The sequence below is a fragment of the Miniopterus natalensis genome, chromosome 7 (assembly GCF_054644295.1).
Source record: "Miniopterus natalensis isolate mMinNat1 chromosome 7, mMinNat1.hap1, whole genome shotgun sequence".
Lineage (NCBI taxonomy): Eukaryota > Metazoa > Chordata > Mammalia > Chiroptera > Miniopteridae > Miniopterus > Miniopterus natalensis.
In genome coordinates, this window is record NC_142087.1 from 13,454,309 (window position 1) to 13,472,902 (window position 18,594).

At 46.4% G+C, this 18,594-nt stretch overlaps 2 protein-coding genes across 3 annotated transcripts in view; one reads left to right on the forward strand and one right to left on the reverse strand.

Moving 5' to 3' along the window:
• CDK5RAP1 (CDK5RAP1 mitochondrial tRNA methylthiotransferase) overlaps positions 1-18,594 on the forward strand; it is a 170,519-nt gene that overhangs the window by 20,049 nt on the left and 131,876 nt on the right. Inside the window, exons 12-13 of one of the 2 annotated variants that reach the window (XM_016200643.2) lie at positions 689-829; positions 6,706-9,310. In XM_016200643.2, coding sequence (XP_016056129.2) covers positions 689-829; positions 6,706-6,798 — 234 coding nt within the window. In that variant the 3' untranslated portion in view covers positions 6,799-9,310. Of the gene's footprint in view, positions 1-688; positions 830-6,705; positions 9,311-18,594 lie in introns of those variants that run through there. The other variant, XM_087818794.1, reaches the window with a different exon arrangement.
• On the reverse strand, positions 10,605-17,814 carry LOC148092694 (vomeromodulin-like). The gene is made up of 6 exons (XM_087819266.1): positions 17,583-17,814; positions 14,139-14,652; positions 13,732-13,836; positions 12,120-12,275; positions 11,134-11,218; positions 10,605-10,769 (listed from the first exon to the last, which is right to left on the reverse strand). The coding sequence occupies exons 1-6, from the start codon at positions 17,809-17,811 to the stop codon at positions 10,605-10,607; spliced, it is 1,254 nt and encodes a 417-aa protein (XP_087675392.1). The 5' UTR covers positions 17,812-17,814.

The following is an 18,594-nucleotide window of genomic DNA, read 5'->3' on the forward strand; positions in this document are numbered from 1 at the left end:
GCATGTGCCCTGACCGGGAATCGAACCCTGATCGCCTGGATCCTACGCCGATGCTCAACTGCTGAGCCACACCCGGCCAGGCTGAAAATAGTTATTTTATACCTTTTGTCCAGTTTCCTGGTTACTTAAGGCTTGAGGATAAATTTGGTTCTTGTCACTTCATCATAGCTGTAAGAAAAAGACTTGTGTATATCCTAGAAATGAATTCCATCATTCTGGTTGTATTATTCTGTTGCCTTCTGCATCTGTGATGGAGACTGTGGCTTCAAGTCTACCTATTCTTTAGGGGCAGGTAACCCAGGTAGACAACCCTGGAACATCCCTGAGTGATTACTATGAAACTGGATAAAGTGAAAGTTGGTTTGTGAAGTGCATCACCCATATGTCCTTGGTTTCAGTCCTGTTTGAGGCATCTTCCTGTTGAAGGGAATTCTGTAATCAAAGACTCATTGACTGAGTCATTCACTATCGTAGAGTCAGCAAAACTTCATTGAATTTCTGTTGTGTGACATGTGTTGCCCTTGGGTGGAGCAGTGGTAAACATGTAGTCTTCTCCAGAGATTCCTTGGTTAAGGAAAGCTCTGTGAGTAAGATCCTTGGGGGTCTGAGACAGAGAAGTCATAATTTCTGCCTTCCGAGAACTCATGACTGTGACAGGTTTATACAGTCTCCTTTGTTCTTTCTGCAGCTCAGTAAACGCTCTCCCACTGACCTGTGTGGCCGGAATGATGGAAACCTTAAGGTGATATTCCCTGATGTAGAGATGGAGGATGTCACTAACTCTGGGCTCAGGGTCAGAGCTCATCCTGGGGATTATGTGCTGGTGAAGGTAAGGTGTCCTTTGGGGCTTTTGGTTTGCATTACTAACTGGGGTGTTGGATTGGATAATTTGGGGGCATGACATTTTTTCCTGGAGAAATTCTTTAGTAAAATAAAAATCTCTTCTCAGTCTAAACAATGGAAGGGCACTTTGAATTAAATCTTAGACTGTTTCTAACTAATACCTTCTTGTTTTTCTTCTCTTTTGGGGAATTTGGTGAGGTTGGAGTACATGGTAGCATATAGTTTCTTGCTGTAGAGAGGCCAGGAAGTATAAGTGACTTTTAGTGAGTTTGATAGTTCTCTGAAGCACCAGGAATTTAAGTGGGTCACACACCCAGCAAGTGGTAACATAGGGATTTGAACTGAGGCAGCCCAGATTCTGAGTCCACATTTTTAACCATTGTACTATTTAGTCTTTCTGATAGTTCTGTCAGAGTCAGAATGCCTTTCGAGGTCTCTGATGCTCCAGGCATCCCTAACTTAAATGTGCTCCAGTTTCCTGGGTCCCTTCCCTGGCCTAGCAGATCTAGCTGAATGACTGGGATTTCCCCTTTCTTCTTTTTCCCCCTTTCACTGGGGACAGTCCTCCTTTCTTCTCTCCTTCCTTTACTTTACAAAGAAAAGGAAGAAAGAAGAAAGTAAAGGAAGGAGAGAAGAAAGGAGGAATATCCCCATTGCCATTTTCCTTTCCTTCTGGTCCTTCTGTCTACTTTGCCCTAGAACCAGAGGCTGGCAGGATGCACACTGGTGAGGTAGGCAGGAGCAAGGCTGCTTCTCCAACACTGAGCTCTGGAACATCTGCAAAAGAGAGGGGTGGAGAGAGGTATTTCTTTTTCTGCTTGTGTTGATCAGTGTTTTGTTTTCTTACTATTTTAGTGCCTTACTCTTTACTCTGCTTTCTGTACTTGCTTTTACTGTCACCTCTGTCTTAATTCATGGGAGCCATGGTCCATGGCTTGCAGCTTCGGGGGGCCCCCCGGCACATAACTTTTTTGGATTGGCCTGGAAGTTTTTTACCAACACAACTTTTTCTGTTCTGTCCATTTGACAAAAACTTACAACACAATCAGTTAGTTGGTTGATGAGTTTATGATCCCACTCCCTTCTGTCCTTGTCCTGACTGGGGATTGTCTTACTTAAATATTACCTAGGAATTTTCTAAGTGGACTAATTCCTACTAGGCAGCAATGTGATTGATCTAGAAACAGTCTCTCATAGGCTTCTCCACTTGTTATTTTTGTTTTGGACACTTTTTTTTTTTTTTTTTTTTAATATATCTTTATTGATTTCAGAGAGAGGAAAGGAGAGGGAGAGAGAGAGTTAGAAACATCAGTGATGAGAGAGTCATTGATCGGCTGCAGCCCGCAACCTGGGCATGTGCCCTGACCGGGAATCGAACCCTGATCGCCTGGATCCTAGGTCGACGCTTTAACCACTGAGCCACGCCCGGCCAGGCCTGGACACTGTCTTATTTTTTATTTCTCTCTCTTCTGAATGTTCATTTCTTTAATTTTTAGTTGCTCCCCCATACCTCCTCCTCCTTTCTTTACACTGTAGCTAAGGGGTACTTGAAAAAAAGAATGAGAGCCCGGTAGTGTGGCTCAGTGGTTGAACGTCGACCCAGGAACCAGGAGGTCACCATTTTGGTTCCTGGTCAGGGCACATGCTTGGGTTGTGGGCTCGATCCCCAGTAGGGGGCGTGCAGGAGGCAGCCAGTTGATGTTTCTCTTTCATCGATGTTTCTGTCTCTCTATCCCTCTCCCTACCCTCTCCCTTCTTCTTATTACAGAAGAAATTCATGACCACAAAACTCAAATGAGCACTGAGCATGGCCTTGAAATCAATACAAACATATTAAACAATAAAAGGAATGAGGTTGGTGGGTTCGGTTGTAGTATTAGGTGATACTCTTTTGTAAAATGGAAAAATTCCATTTGTTAAGAAGGTAGACAGTTATGCTGTATTACTTGGTACTCTCTTTTATTCCCAAGTGACATAAGCCCCACAAGAGAGATTTAGTGGGAGGGTTAAACTGAAGCAGGAGCCGTGGAGCCAGGGTCCTGCTGCTCTTTCTCTGTTGCTCATCTCTGCTGTTCTCATTTGTCTTCACTTAGAGACTCCGGGCTATGCTGGAGCCACTCCCTCATGAATTTCACTGTCTTATCTCTCTCTCCTCTGCATCTGCACCCTGTCAGCTGAACATTGCTGGGGAAAGGCACAAAGTTAATCTCTGTAGATTATAGAGATTAGGTCAGATGATGGTGATTGAAAACTCAAAATATAGTGGCTTAAATGAGCTAAGCGTTCTCTTTCTCATAAAAGTCTAGGTAAGGAAGGCCCAGGACTGGTGGTTGTGCTGTCTTCATGGGTCCTTCTGTTTTTCCATGTGTGGCCTCGGCTTTTAAGGTCACCTCCATGATCCAAGAGGCTGCTCTGGCCGCCTCCATACCCAGGGAGCGGAAGGACAAAGAAGAAAGGGGAAGGGCATGCCCTCTTCATCTCAGGAGCGCAGCTGCTCCGCATGCTCTCTACCACAGTAACAGCACACCAAGCTTCAGAGTCTGCGGAGTGTCCTCTTCATTCTGAATGACCGCGTGTCCAGTTAAAAATTGGGAGTTTTGTTCCTGAGGGAGAAGAGGAGAAATGTTGGGGGGTAAGGAATAGCCTCTTCCACATAAATTGACTGCACGCAGTTGAAATTCATGACCACAAAAAAATGAGCACTGAGCATGGCCCTGAAATCCTGACCCCATATTTCCCTAGTAAATTGACTTTCCCACTCTCTTCTTAAATCTTCATCTGCCTATCCCTAATCTCAGCTGATGTCTGCCTTATATTTCATAAAGAAGATAGATACAGTCAGATGAAACCTCATTGTGTCGTCATTATGTCCACCAGCTCATTCCCATCTCTACCCATCATGCTGTCCGCTCGCCTGGCACTCTGTTTTTTGTTTTTTCTTACTGATTTTTTTTTTTTAGAGAGAGGGGAAGGGAGAGTGATAGAGAGATAGAAACACTGATGAGAAACGTTGATTGGCTGCCTCCCGCACACCCCCTACTGGGGATCGAGCCCACAACCTGGGATTGTGCCCTGACTGGAAATTGAACCTGTGACCTCCTGGTTCATGGAGCGACACTCAACCACTGAGCCACACCAGCCTGCTTGCCTGGCACGCTGTAGGAAGCTTCTGCATCTTCTGTCAGTGCTGCTTCTTGTGCCTTCTCTTCCATCCCTTCCCATCTTCTCAAGAGATTTGTACTTATCTCCTTTTTTTCTTGCACCTTAAACTTAATGCAGCCAAAATGGAATGAATTCTTCCTGCTTTCCTGCAATTTTTATCTTATCAAGATTTCTCCATGTCAGTAAATGTCACCACCGAGTTGCTTAAGCCAGAAATCTAGGAATCATCCTAGATACTTGCTTTCTTGTACTCCTACCCACAGTCTGTTTCAGCTTTTCTTATGGAGTATATGTTGAACCTGACCATTTCTTTTCGTCTTCAATCCACCATAATTTCTTGGCTGGGAGACTGCAGTATCCTCTTCACTGGTCTTCTGCGTCTATATTTTAAAATAGAATTATTTTATTGAAGTATATCATAAATGTAGAAAATTGCCACACTATAAGCGTACTACTTGATGAATTATAATGTGAACCTACCCATGTAACTAACACCTAGATCAAGAAACAATATTTTCAGAACCCTAGATAGCCCCCTATGTCCCTACCAGTTTCCTTGAATCCTGATTTCTAGTACCATAGTTTAGTTTTGCCTGTTTTTTATTGTTATACAATTGAATCATACAGTATATATTTTTGGTGCCTGTCTTCTTTCCCTCAAGCTTAGGTTGTGCAGTTTATCCATGATTGTACAGGGGTGGGCAAAAGTAGGTTTACAGTTGTTCGTATGGAAAAAGACCTGCAGGTTATGATTATTAACTCTGTGTTTTGCATATCCACAACTGTAAGCCTACTTTTTTGCCCACCCTTGTATTTACTCCATATTGTCTGAATATACCACAATTTATTTGTGCATTGTACGTTGGTTGGCCATTTTGGTTCCAGTTTGGAGCTATTATGAATAGAATTGCTATGAATGTTTCTGTACTGAATTTTTTTTTTTTTTTAAATATATATCTTTACTGATTTCAGAGAGAGGAAGGGAGAGGGAGAGATAGAAGCATCAATGATGAGAGAATCATTGATTGGCTGCCTACTGCATGCCCCCAACTGGGGATCAAGCCCACAACCCAGGCATGTGCCCTGATGGGGAATCGAACTGCAATCTCCTGGATCCTAGGTCGATGCTCAACCGCTGAGCCACGCCTGGTTGGGCCTATACTGTGTTTTAGTGCATATACATACTCATTTCTGTTGGGTATATGGCTTGGAGTTGCTGGGCCATATGGTTTGTATAACAGAAATATTGGAGCCTGGCCAGAGTGGCTCAGTTGGTTGAGTGTCTTCCTGTGCCCCGAAAGGTTGTGGGTTCGATCTTTGGTTGGGGTGCATAATGAAGGCAACTGATTGATGTTTCTCTCTCATATCAGTTTCTCTCTCCCTCTCTCTCCCCCTTCCTCTAAGCATATCTTTGGGTGAGGATTAAAAAAGAAATAGCCGAAGTGATGGTACCATTTTACACTCCCACCAGCCGTGCATGAGAATTCCAGAGGCTTCCATTCTTGTTCTCCGCTAGCCTGTCTGTCCCACAGTAGGCAGTGTGATCTTTCTAGATCAGATTACTTACTCCTCTGCTTAAGCCCTCCAGTGGCTTCCCCTTGGAGCCAGCATGAAATGCAAGGCCTTATATGATCTGTCCCAGCTACCTTTGCGACCTCTCGTTCCCTCCACTCTTCTTATTCCCCCTCTTCCAGCCTTGGTAGCCTCCTTTTTGTCCCTCACACCTAGTTTAGTGTCAAGGACTTTGTACATGCTGTGTTGCTTGGGAGGCTCTTGATCTTTGCCTGGCTGCATTCTTTGAAACCTTCAGGTTCTGACAGCAGTGTGGTGATTGCGGAGGGTGGAGTGTGGGTGGAGGTGGAAGAGGGCATAGAGGGGATAACTGGTGATGGAAACAATAAAATAAAATAAAAAACAAAAACAAAAACCTTCAGGTTCTCTCTCAAATGTCACTGCTTTGAGAGGCCTTCTCTGGCCACTGTAGTACTAGAGCATCTTCCCTGTGCCTTGCTCCTGTCAGTGTTGACCACATTAGCGCATTTTATCTTCATAGCACTTTTCAGTGTCTGAAATCATTATTGTCTGTTTCTTTACATATTATTGTCTGTTTTTTCCTGAAAGCTCCTTTGAGGTCAGGGAAAATGTCTTTTTTGCTCATCTTAGTATCTCCAGCACCTAGGACTATTCCTAGAACATAATAGGCACTCAGTAAATATTTACTAATGGACTGACTTGTTCTCATGGTAAGAAATGAGGCCACTGGTACCTTTGGGGTCACATGCTTTTAGCTCTTAATTAGAGATGAAAGAGAGCCTTTCTCACCAAATTTTGGCCATACGGAAGGATTTGATTGGTCCAGCCTGGATTACAGCTTACCCCTGGAGGTAGAATGGCAGGGTCTGTGATGGGCAGCTCATACCTGAACTCATCATGGTTGGAGCTGGGGTGGAGCCATCTCCCAAGAGAGAAGAAGTGGCTGTTTGAGACTAACTTATTTTGGACTTTTAAAATTATATGCATTACCATTGCATCAGACGTCTCTTCCTCCCAGGATTGGGGGCATACAGGAACCATGCAGTCTCTGCTGGCCTGTCACCTCCATCAGGTCCCTTGTGGTGGCCTCTCTTCTGGAGGCTCCACGTTATATCCCTGTGGTACAGTCTTGGTTACCTTGCCTTCCCCCGACTGGTTTTCTTTCAGATTACCTCCGCCAGCTCTCAGACACTTAGAGGACATGCTATCTGCAGGACCACTCTGAAGGGCTCCTCAGCAGATTGCTCACTTGAGCAATGACATCAGAGTTGATGTGAGCAGTCCTTCCCAACAGGAAGTGAGTTATGACTGGTCACTGATGAAAGAGGCCATGAAGCTTTGAAGACAAGCTGCAAATGGTGAAGCAACTGGATGTCAAACGGAAAACACATCTCTCTTCTGCCACATGAATAGCCTTTAGAATAATTAAATTTACCTAAACTAAAGTGGTCCATCAGTCTCTACATTTATATCATTCCTTTCTTGGTTAGTGTTTCAAGGGATTTTCTCTAAAGTATCTGTGTTAAGTGTTGCCCAACCCAGTTTCTGCTGTGGATACTGCTAACTTCTCTGGTTTTCCCCTCCAAACCCTGGGAATTAGACTGAAGGGGCGGGGAAGATAGAACCATTCGCTTGGGAAAAACTGCTCTAGATCTTTCTGACGTTATAGTTTGATGACATTGTTTCACCTGCTGATCTCACTTTATTCTCATATTTTACCTGAGGATTTCCCTCTGGACCTCTTTTCCCCCCACCCTGTTTAAAATACATCTTTTATTGATTTCAGAGAGAGGAAGGGAGAGGGGGAGAGAGAGAAACATCAATGATGAGAGAATTGTCATTGGTCGGTTGCCTCCTGCACACCCCCTGCTGGGGATTGAGCCTGCAACCTGGGCATGTGCCGTGACTGGGAATCAAACCACAATCTCCTGGATCCTAGGTCAGTGCTCAGCTGCTGAGCCAGTGCCCGGCTGGGGGCATAGTATTCTTTCGTAATCCTTTTATTTCTCTTAAGATTGATAGTAATATTCCCTCTTTCATTTCTTTTTTAAATTTTCCCCTCTTTTATTTCTGATTGAGTAACTTGAGTCTTCTCTCTCTTTTTCTTTGTATTCTGTTTCTCTGCATATAGCTATTCTGAATATGTCATATGAACTGAATTGTTTGTATAATATGTGATATTTTGTGTTTGGCTTTGCTCACTGAACGTAATTCAAGGATGAGCCACATTGTGACATGTATGAGTACTTCATTCCTTTCTATGGCTGCTTATACCTTTTGGTTATTGTGAACAGTGTTGCTATGAACACTAATATACAGAGTTTGTTTGAATATCTGTTTTCAGTTGTTTTCGGCATATACCTAATAGTGGAATTAGTGGGTCATATGTAAATCTTACGTTTATTTTTCCAAGAATAGCCAACCTATTTTCCACAGAGATTCAATCACTTTTTACATTCCCACCAGCAGTGCACAAGGGTTTTGATTTTTTCATATACTCACCACTGGTTGGAAGGTTTTTAAGTAGGGAGTATATATTTTTATAAAGAGTACTCTGGCTGCCAGGTATAGGATGGATCATAGCTGGCAAGGACAGGGAGACCAGTAGCCCTGGTAAATGTTATTGGTGACTTGGACTAGGATGGTGATAGAGAGAAACAGACAGATGGGGAAAGGTGCTTCTGGAACAGAATCAACAGGATCTGTTCATGAGAGGCAAGAATGAAGAACAATTCCCAAGGGTCTGGATAGGAAAGCTGAGTGGATTGTATTGCCATTTACCAAGAAAGGATTGACTGTGAGGTACTAGCCTGGGGAGAAATCAAGTCCTAAGGTTTGGACAGAGGGCTGAAACTAAAAGTGTGATTTGGCCTTTATTTTGGGGGGTGCTGCCCCTTACTGTGAGGAAAGCCCAGTCTTTGGCCCTGCTTAGCCTATCTAGTCTTGGTGTCCACAGTCTGAGCTCTTTTGTTTCCAGGACAGAGGGTCTCTGCCTGGTATAGAGGTCACAGTTGTGTTTCTCAGTACTCTTCTTGTAAACTTTTCTGGGGTTCTCTTTATTTACAGGTTTCCTGCTTAGCTTGCTTCCCTCTAACAGCTACTTGGCATGGCCTATGGTCACTAAGCTGGGACCTAGATTCTTTATTTCCCTGTTCATGGTATCACCAGGCTCTTCTTACCTGCTCTATTCCATATATCTTTTAGCATTTGGTCTGTGACTTTCGCTGTGTAACGTGATGATGGGGACACTGGATCCTAGTCCCTGTGTGATTTTCATGTTGGGCCAATGGGCAAAAGAAAGCACTTGAAGTTGGAGAGGGGAAGGCAGAAGTATGGAAAGAAAAATCTTTTTTTTAAATCCTCACCCTAGGATATTTTTTCCGCTGCTTTTCAGAGACAGTGGAAGGGGTAGGGGGAGAGAGAGAGAGACATCTCGAGCCTGCAACCGAAGTAGGTACCTTTGGCCGGAATCGAACCTGGGACTCTTAAGTAGTGCTTTTACTTATCATAAACATACAGTGAAACTCCTATATTGTAGAAATTGAAGACAAGTGAGTCATTTTCTGCATGAAAACAAGATAATTTTTAAAGAGATGATTACAAAGTGCCCCAAACCCCATTCCTGATTTTCTTGCACTTGTTAATTCAAGGTAACATTGGTGAAATTCCAAAGAATAGTTGACATGTCCAGAACACCATTCAACTTGGCTCCTTAATCACAAGGATGTCCTTGGCTCCATATTTCTTCAGAGAAGTTTCAGAGTGCTTTCATTCTCGAAAATTCTCTGGCATCACGTGTGCTGGATTTAGTTTGCTGCCTGAAGGTCTCTCTGTGGGGAGATAAAACATAACTAATTACACTCTTAATCTATAAGCTGGCTGCAGGCACCGGCTGTGCCAGCCAGTGCACCCCGTCTCCCTACCACAGCACTGGCCCTAAGGGTGGGGACGGGACAAGTCAGGCCAGTGGGAGCCCTGGAGGTTATTTCTGGGTGATTGTCATTTGAGCTATTTGAGAAAGAAATGGGTGGTGAAACTCCTGGTAGGTGGGGGACTCCACGTGGAACCAAAATAGAGCCTACCCAGAAGTGGTAGAGCCAAGAGATGGATCCTGCTGTCATTGTTTGGGCGAGAATGCTGAAGCTAACACCATCTCTGAGTGCTCAGAACTGGCGATATATTGCTGTTATTAAACCAGTTTGTGTAGCACTTTCTGTCACTTGTAGGTGAAATACAGTTGGCATTCATCTGATCCAGTCCCTTGAATCAAGGCTGACTGACATAGGGAGGCTAAGTAATGTGTCCAAGGCCACTCAGAGGTATGGAGTGTAGGACCCCAATGCTGAGGCAATACTGATATTACCACTCTCACTCTAGTAATTGATTTGGCCACAGATACGGGACTTTGGGGGTTAAATGACAATGAGAATGTACAATTTCTGAGGTCTGAGCCAATATGAAAGAAGTTGGCTTTTTGTTTTGTTTTGTTAGATACCATACTCATTAGGTGTGCGTATTAAGGATGGAATATGTAAGCGTGATAGAGATTTAACATTTTTACACACTCATACACCTTTCCTAGTTCCAATGTCGTCATTTACTGTTTTCCTGGTGACAAATTTAAATAAACATGTCATTCTTTTAACGGTTTTTAATAACCGAAAACCTGCATAAGGAGGAAAAGGCTTCTTGCCCAGACTCCGTGCTATTTCTGCTCTGGGGATGATGAAATGTCACCAGTTTCCTGATTTGGCTGTCATGGTGGCTGCTGTCCCACCATTTCCAATTATCCCTGTCTCCTGGGTATGGTTGGGACACTGGAGGGAATTTCTGCCTCTCATTCTCTCTGGGGTGAGGGCCTGGGCCTGCTCCTTGCTCAGGCTCCATGCACATTTGCACTTTGCAGACCATCTTGGGCCTGGGCAGCTCCCACTGAAACTCCTACAAGGCTTTTGTCCTGTTTATGGCCTGGATAGTGAGTCTCAGTAATTTGGAGAAGCAGGTAAGCTGCCACATTTCATGTGCTGAGGAGTTGGTTGGGTGCTTGGAGGTACTCAGGGTGCAGCTCAGCCCCTCCTCTTGTGTCTGTCACCCAACAGGATTCCTAAGGATGTGTGGGCATCTCCCTGCATTGAGCTGGGCGGCTCCAGGGAAGTGAGGTGTTTGTACTCACAGTTCTTGCATTCGGTGAAATCACTGAGATCAATGTCACATGATTTGGATTCTTTCATCTGTGAATTAACCACCAGTTAGCTTTGCAGAGGAAATGCAGCAGGCCGGCCTGTCTCCTCACCCTGCTTCCTCTTCCCCTTTTCCCCTGCCCTCCTTCCCTTCTCTCTCTTCTATTTCCTGGGCTTCTTTTTGGCAGAACTCATCCTGTCCCTCCCCAGCCTGGGGCATTGTCCTATCCTGCTGCTGAGGTCTTTTGTGCCAGAGGGCATGTTGCATCCCTTAGCCCCTGTACCCCTGAAGGCCAATGTGTCCTTCCCTCTTGTCTCCCAGCATCAGGCCATATCTGAGGAAAGGGCTTCTTCCTGCCTTCTCCCCAGCGACATAGTCTTTTTCGGTGGTGCCCACCCCTTTCCTCTGACTTACTTCCTCTTTCATGCTAACTGTCAGCAGTTGAGGAATGATGTCATCCAAGGGCAGAGGGAGAGGGAGAGGCAAAGTATCTGTGACCCTGGGAAAGATACATGTGGAGAGCTGTGTGATTTTGCATTTCTGGATTTTGCCCAACATTGGAGATACCCCATCCATTGATGATACAGCTGCAGTGATGTCCTGCTGCTTAAAATTTGCAACCCCCTGAGCCCTTTCATCTTCAGCTAGAGTCATGAAGGGAGATACAAGGATACCTGGGAAAATTACCAAAGCCAGACATCTGACACAGCATCCCACATGGAAGAGTTCAGACAGTGTGCACTTTGGTGAGCAGACGTGTGTGGGGCCTTAGTAATTGGAGTTGGGCACAAAGTTAATAATTGAAAAAAAACACTATTCTTTGATAAGGGACTGGTTAAGTAAATTATAGTGCATGTTCATAATGGAGTTCTAGGTAGATTTAACATAAGAAGAAGCTATTTTCTGATGCAACTAATTTCAGACACAGTTTTTGACGTGAAACAATTGGAGTGAAAAGGCGTCTATACTGTATGCCCATTTCAGTGTGTGTGTGTTCATGCATATTTGCTGGCAATGCAAATAATATCTCTGAAAGGCAGCAAAAGGGACTGGATTCATGGGTTACTTCCAGGGCATATATAGCCAGCTGGTGTACATGGGTGGGCAGGAGACTTCAATGTATGGCTTTCTGTATCTTTTGAATTTTGATCTAGGTGAATGCATTGCTATGCCAAAAATAAGAACAAAATTAAAAAGTGTGCTTAGTAGGTAGAAGCAGGCCAAGTGAGGGAAGGTTGTTCTAAAACATAATGGGCTGTTCTTAAGCAGAGACCCCTCTCTGGGCTCTGTTTATTGATCATTGAAACCACTAGGTTGGCTGAGCTAATCTGTGAGGGTCCCCCCCATGTACCAGTGGGGACACCATTGACCCAGAAAGTGAGAAAAATGGTCTCACGTACGTCTTCACCAACTGAAGGTACACTTTCTTGGCCTTGATGTCTTTGTCCTGGACTTTGAGGCTGACACATTGGGTGTCGTTTGTGGAAATATCAATTTTCAGAGTCACATCCGCACTCACTTGAAATCCCAGTAGGGTGATTACAGGTCCTGCTAGGCTGTGGAGAGCAAGATACAGGTGAAACCAGACCTGGCTGCAAGATGTTGCTCAGCCAAGGTGATAGGCTGTTTTGGAGTCAGCCTCATGATTTGTCCAGGTTATTGGAGAGAGGGAAAGTTTGGTGCTTTCCAATGAGCATGGCCCAAGGTTGACCATGCCCTGTACACAGGATTCAGAGGCTGGTTCATGGCAGGCATTCCATAGACCTTGTCAAGTCCCTGTGGTGACCAAACTTCAGGGAGTCTTTTTTTTGCTGGAGGCACCAGGCTACCTTGTAACTAGTCACCCATTACAGGTTCACTTTTGTGCCCAGCACCCCAGCTGTCTGTTGTGTGGGTGACAGCATAAGAAAACCCCCCATTTACCAGAGCCTGGCCATACTAACATCAGATGTTCTGGAGAAGATGAATGGCTCTTCCTACCAGTGCTAATTGTATTGGTCACACACATGGGCTCTGGAGGCAGGATGCTGGATTCAAATGCTGTCACTGCCATATTTCAGCTGTGTGACTTTGAGCCAGGTTTATAACCAGGTTACTGGTCTCAATTGGTTTTCTTTTTTTTTTCTTTTTTATTATTTTAAAAAATTTTATGTTTGTTTAAAATATTACAGATGTCCCTTTTTCTCCCCAATGACCCGTTCCACCCCGTCCCTCAACTGGTTTTCTAAACTTGAGACAGGACTGCTTTCTTGATGAGGTTGTCAGGAGGCTTCCAGAAGTGAGTGTGCCTCAGTTAAGTGCCTGGGTGGAGCTCAGTCAGTGAGAGGTATCAATGCTGTATGTGTTAGTCCAAGAAGTCCTCTGTCCCCAGTGTGGGTTCCTCCCCCTCTCACATCTTCCTGTGCGTCCTGGGCCTATAATCTGAACCTGTTCCTCCCCTACATGTTGACTGTCAGCGAGGACAGGGACCACTTTTAGTCTTCCCTCTGTGCCCAGCATGGCATCTGGTACAGAGGAGCGTTTATTAGCTACCTGTTGGGTGGATGGATGAACGTGTTTGTGTGTGCATGTTTAAAGTGGTAGCTTCCTGAGTGCTATTCAACATCTCTGTCTCCCCGAACTGCCTGGAATGGACAGTGTTTGTAAGAGTGGGCTGCTTCTCTTTGGAGAGTGCAGATTATTTGGAAGGTACATGTCCCATACTACCAGTGCAGTCAGTACCAGATACACTCTGCCTTTTCTCTCTGTTGGCCATCCGTATAAATGAGCATATTTGACAAGGAATCTGGGTTTCTGGCTTTGTTTACTCTGTTTGAGGATGGGGCTCCATGGGGTCATTGTCCCGCCTTGGTCCTCTGGGCTTGAGTAGAGGGGCATCTGAGCCTGGTGCCGAATTTGCCCCATCCTCAGACATCGTGCCTTACTCTGTGTTGTCCGTGCCTGGCCCTTGGACACTGGATATGAAGGGGCTGGTCTAGGGCACCTAGTTGACTGATTTGGAGACAGGCTCACCCTTTTCCACCTATGGAGACCTTAGTCGAGGCTTGGGCGAGGATCTCATCATCGTCTGTCATGGTCAACATCATGTCCTCCACAGTTGCTTTTTGAACCTCTAATCTGCAAAGTGACAGCATCAGGGTCAGTGCTGGCTCAATTAATCAGCCTGAGCAGCAGGAGAAATGCCGTTGAAGCAGCCAGTTAACAACCTCCCAAAGCTTCTGTTCCCCGGACTCCCCAGTGCCGTGCCCGCCCAGCTCCCTAAGCTCAGGAAATCCTTTCCTCTTTCCCCAAAGGGCACACTTTTAGCACAGAGCTGGAATATTGCTTTTGAAAACATGGTTGTCCCTTTTCCATGAACTTTAGTATCCCGAAACACCACTTTTCTCTGTGCCATACCTTCGGGCCGAGGAAGCACTTACCCTATCAAGAGATCTTTCACGTTAAGATTTCCCAGCAGGCCCGAGAGTGCATCATTGAGGCCACCAGGCACCACACTGTTCAGTACATTGTTGGCCGGTTCTGTGAGCTCGCCGACCGTGCTGAGCACACCACTTAGGGGGCGATTTGAGAGAGGGGTTAAGTCAGAGTCAGCTTTTTTCCCAGGATCCGTCTCTAGAGTGTTGGGTAGTAGGCTGCCCAGGGCCCCTTGGGCCAAGGGTAACAGGCTACTGACAGCACCAGTGGCTTTTGAGAGCGATGGCAATGGCAGTGGCAGCTTTGAGGACTTGCTGTTGCTCCCCTTGCCCAGGACACCACTAAGGCCACTACTAAGGCCACTGTCACCGAGGATATTGAGGGCGGAAGAGAGGTCTAACAGAGACAGCAGGTCCAAGTTGGACACTGTTTCTAACACGGTCCCAAGCACGCCAGCCAGATCCAATTCCTCACACATCAGCATCTTCTCAATCTTTGGGGGCAGGGTGGCGTTCAGATCTGAAAATGGTGAAGAGATACATTCCTCCATCAGCTGCCCAGCTGGTTCAGCCAGAGGAACCTTCCCAGCTGGAGAGCCAGCACCAACGAATTGTGGGGCACCGTATATCCTGCCTCCAGACACATCAATCCCTGCTTCTGCTCACCCTGAGGCTAGCCTGGAGACAGAGAAATAAACTAGTGCCTTGCTAAGAGGTAATATTCATTAGCACCTCCCTGAGGCTAGCCTGGTTTGAGTATGTTACTCCGAAGTGACTTAGACAGGGAATGAGCCCAGTAGCCTGGAAGTGAATATAACTAGGATCTGCCCCTTGAAATCCGAGTGTCCTGAGGCAGGGTCTTCTCTCTCCTGAGCCCCTGTCTCTGCAGCTGCCCATGGGTGCCTGAGAGAACCTACCGTGTGGGCCACTGGGTGCAGGAGGAAGTGAGTGATTGCCATTTGAAGTGCTGAGGAGGGCAGGAGGCAGCTGAGGGGAGAGCTGGTGGAGCTGGGAGCTCTGGAGTTTCTGTGCTCCATCTGGGTGAGCCTGTGCAAGTCCCTTCCCTTCTGTAGGCCTCCCTTTCCCTTGGGGGTCATGAGAGGTCCTGCCACCTTTGACTAGCTGCCTCTACTAGACGTCCTGCGGCAGCTCTCACTCCCCGCAGCACTGTTGTCATCAGGGTGGAGGGGGCGCTAACCATGGGTTTGCCTCCACACTGGAGAGAAGCAAGTGAAGGAGGACTGGGACCTCAGAAGATGGTGGGAAGGGAAGGAGGGTCAAGACCAAGTAGCAGAGCTGTGACGTCACAAGGGCCTTTCCTATCATGATGCTCTTGATGGCTGGAGGAAGGAACTCAGAAGGGCTGTCACATCTGGATGACTGTCAACCTTGGCTGCCTAGCATGCAGGTGAATTGGACTGAGGGACAAGATTCTTGGCCCAGTAGAGTAGCAGGAGAAAGAAGCCGGCTAGTACCAGCCCCTGCGAAGCTTCTAGGCCGTGGCTTTGGAGCCTTGCTGCTCTTCCCATGCCCAGGGCTCTGCAGTTGGAGGGCCTTTGCCTGTGTGGAGTGATGTGGATGCACCTCCATCCGGTGTATGCCCTAGAGAACCTCTTGCACGTGTGCACCTCAAGACCTGCACAAGAGCGTTTTGGCCAGCATTGCTCAGAGCAGCACACCGTTGGACAAAACACAGTTGATGTGTAAATCGTGGAGAATTTATCAGGAAGACTATGTCAGGGAAGTTGAATGGGCAAATATTTCTCATCAGAACATGGATGAATCACCTCAGAGACGTAAGTACGAGAGACAATGCAAGCAGGCCGCCTTTGGGGAAACTTGATGACGTTTAGTGCAAATTTTTAGATTGAGAAGCAGTAGCGTGTGTTGTAAAATATAAAGAATGGGGTGGGAAACGTTTTCAGGCCCAGGGCCCCTTCTGGAGGGGAGGGAGAGATGAGGGAAGGATGTGCAGCCCAGTAGGAGTCCTGGGCCTTCAGCACTGATTTTATTCCTAATGTAGATGTTGGGTACAAAGGTGTTTGCTGTGTATGTCTTGGTTGTTGTATGTTTGACAGTGAAGTTCGCCACCACCACCACCACCAGCACCACCAAATACTGCTTGATGTGTACACAGCTGTCCTTTGTATCACTGTCTGACCTTTTCTGTATATTTGGAGTATTTTGTAATAAGGCAGGATGGACAGAAGAGCGGAGCACATGTTCCTAGAGGTAAAGCTGTGGTGGGTGAGCTGTGATCAGTAGGCAGGTGCTGAGTTTCTCCCTGTCCCCCTGTCCTGTCACACTGGGAGGCTGCCCCAGGCATGATGCGGGGCTGATAGGACATGGCCAATGTCTCCATGAGGACATTCCTGCTGGCCCGTGTTTAATGATGAACCCTGTTCTCTGTCCTGCAATCCCTGACTCCTCTGCCTTTGGGCCCTGGGGGACTGCAGGAGGATGAAAGTCCACATCTCCTTGAGCAGGAAGCTGAGGTCCAGGGAGTGGGCGATAGAGGAGCTTGGGGAGCAGGAATCTGGTCAGTCGGGGTTTGCAGCTGGACCAAGATTTCTTATTTTCTGGCTCTTGGTCAAGCAGATTGATGCTTTAAGCACCCATAGGTGCCTGGGCTGAGCTCTGGCGCCCAGCATTGAGAAGCTGTGAGACTTCCTAGCAGTGTTCAGGTGCTAAGAGACATATAAAAGGCAGGCTTTTATATGGAGAGGTTGCTGGATCCAAGAGCTCCCTTCTCCAAGCTTGCTTTGCCATGTCCTACCCAATGTGGGGACTGTGAACAAGCAGCCTCAGCATCATCTTGGTCTTATTAGACATTCATACTGCCCTGGTGGGGTAGCTCAGTTGGTTAGAGCTTCGTCCTGATACAGCAAGGTTGCAGGTTCGATCCAGGGTCAGGGCACATACAAGAATCAGTCAATGAGTGCATGAATGTGTGAAGCAACAAATCAATGTTTGTCTCCCTCTTTCACTCTCTCCCTTCCTCTTTCTCTCTCAAATCAATAAATAAAAGTACTGCTGTGGTACTGCTACAGCAGATGTCTGGAGTGGGGCCCAGCCAGCTTGTTTTTTTTTTCTTGTTTTGTTTTTATCTGTATCCAAAGAGATTTTTTTTTTTTTGATTGATTTTTAGAGAGAGGAGAGAGAAACATCAAAGTGAGAGAGAAACATCGATTGGTTGCCTCCCATACATGCCCGCCTGGGGATCGAACCCACAATGTAGGTATGTGCCCTGACTGGGAATTGAAATTGCAACCTCCTGAGGTCCTGGCCTGGGCCAGCTGTTTTGTTAACAAGCTCCTGAGTTGATTCCGACACCGTCTCCTCTTTAAGAATCACTTGTTCAGAAGAAATAAATAGCCTTTGGGCTTGGAAATGAGAACCACGTATGGGGGGGACAGTCAAAGGTGTACAGGTGAAACAGTTCTTACTTACAGTCATTGACTTTGCTGTTAGACAGGAAGTGCTTGGCCACAGGAGTAGTCTCAGCTATACGTTTTCTAGGGGCAGAGCCTTGTGGAGGTGGGGGATATCTTCGGAACTGTACAGGTTGTAGAAGGGGTCGTTTGACAGGTAGTTTTCCCAGCAGTGAAGGTGGGGTCAGCAGGTCAAGTGCTTCTACTTGGACAGCCAGTGTGATGGCCAGAGCCCAGAGGGTTAGCATCTTGGTGGCTGATATCTGCAAAGGAGGACTTTGTTAGACACCACATTCCCAGTGGACAGTAGGGCTGCCAGTGTGTTTGCACATATAAGATCCTAACACCTATAGAAGGGTGCCATGCACATTGCAGATATCCTAGCATGAATAGTGTATTCAAGGGGCCTGTTCCAGCACATGGCAGTCACTATCTCGATAAGGGCCTCTTTTCACTTCTATTTCACCTTTGCATCAGGGTGTCTATGGGCTGGTGGCAACCTTTGAGTACAGGCCTCACCCTTCCTGTAGGCCTTACCTGTAGGGTCCCACATCCTCTTGCCAGTCTTCTTGACTCAAACATCCTTGGAGTGCTCTGAGTCAGCATGTGAGGAGCTGGAGAATGCTCCAGCTACAAATGTTATCTCTGCAGTGGTGGTCAAGGTCTCTCCCTGCTTCTGGTCAGGTAATGTATAGCAGTGGCTTTGTTGGTGTGAGCTTAGCAAGTGCCATTGCTTTTTGGAGTATAAGCGGATATCAGCTGCTTAAAACTGTCTGCATAACCGTGAGGGGGAGGCCTGTGTGCTCGTTACCCAGATGGTGAGGTCTGCACTACAGAGCAGGCAGTTGCGCTCGCAGTGCCCATTGTCCGGCCCCTGGTAGTTCTCATGGTCAGGACTAAGCCACCCAGTCAGTCAGTTCCAGCCTTGGCATTCTTCAGCATTCTGGGATTGAGTGTCCTGGCATTTTACCTCAGTGTGCAGAGGCCAGAGCCATCTCCCTGTGGGGCCATCTCAGGGCTACTCTGTCTTT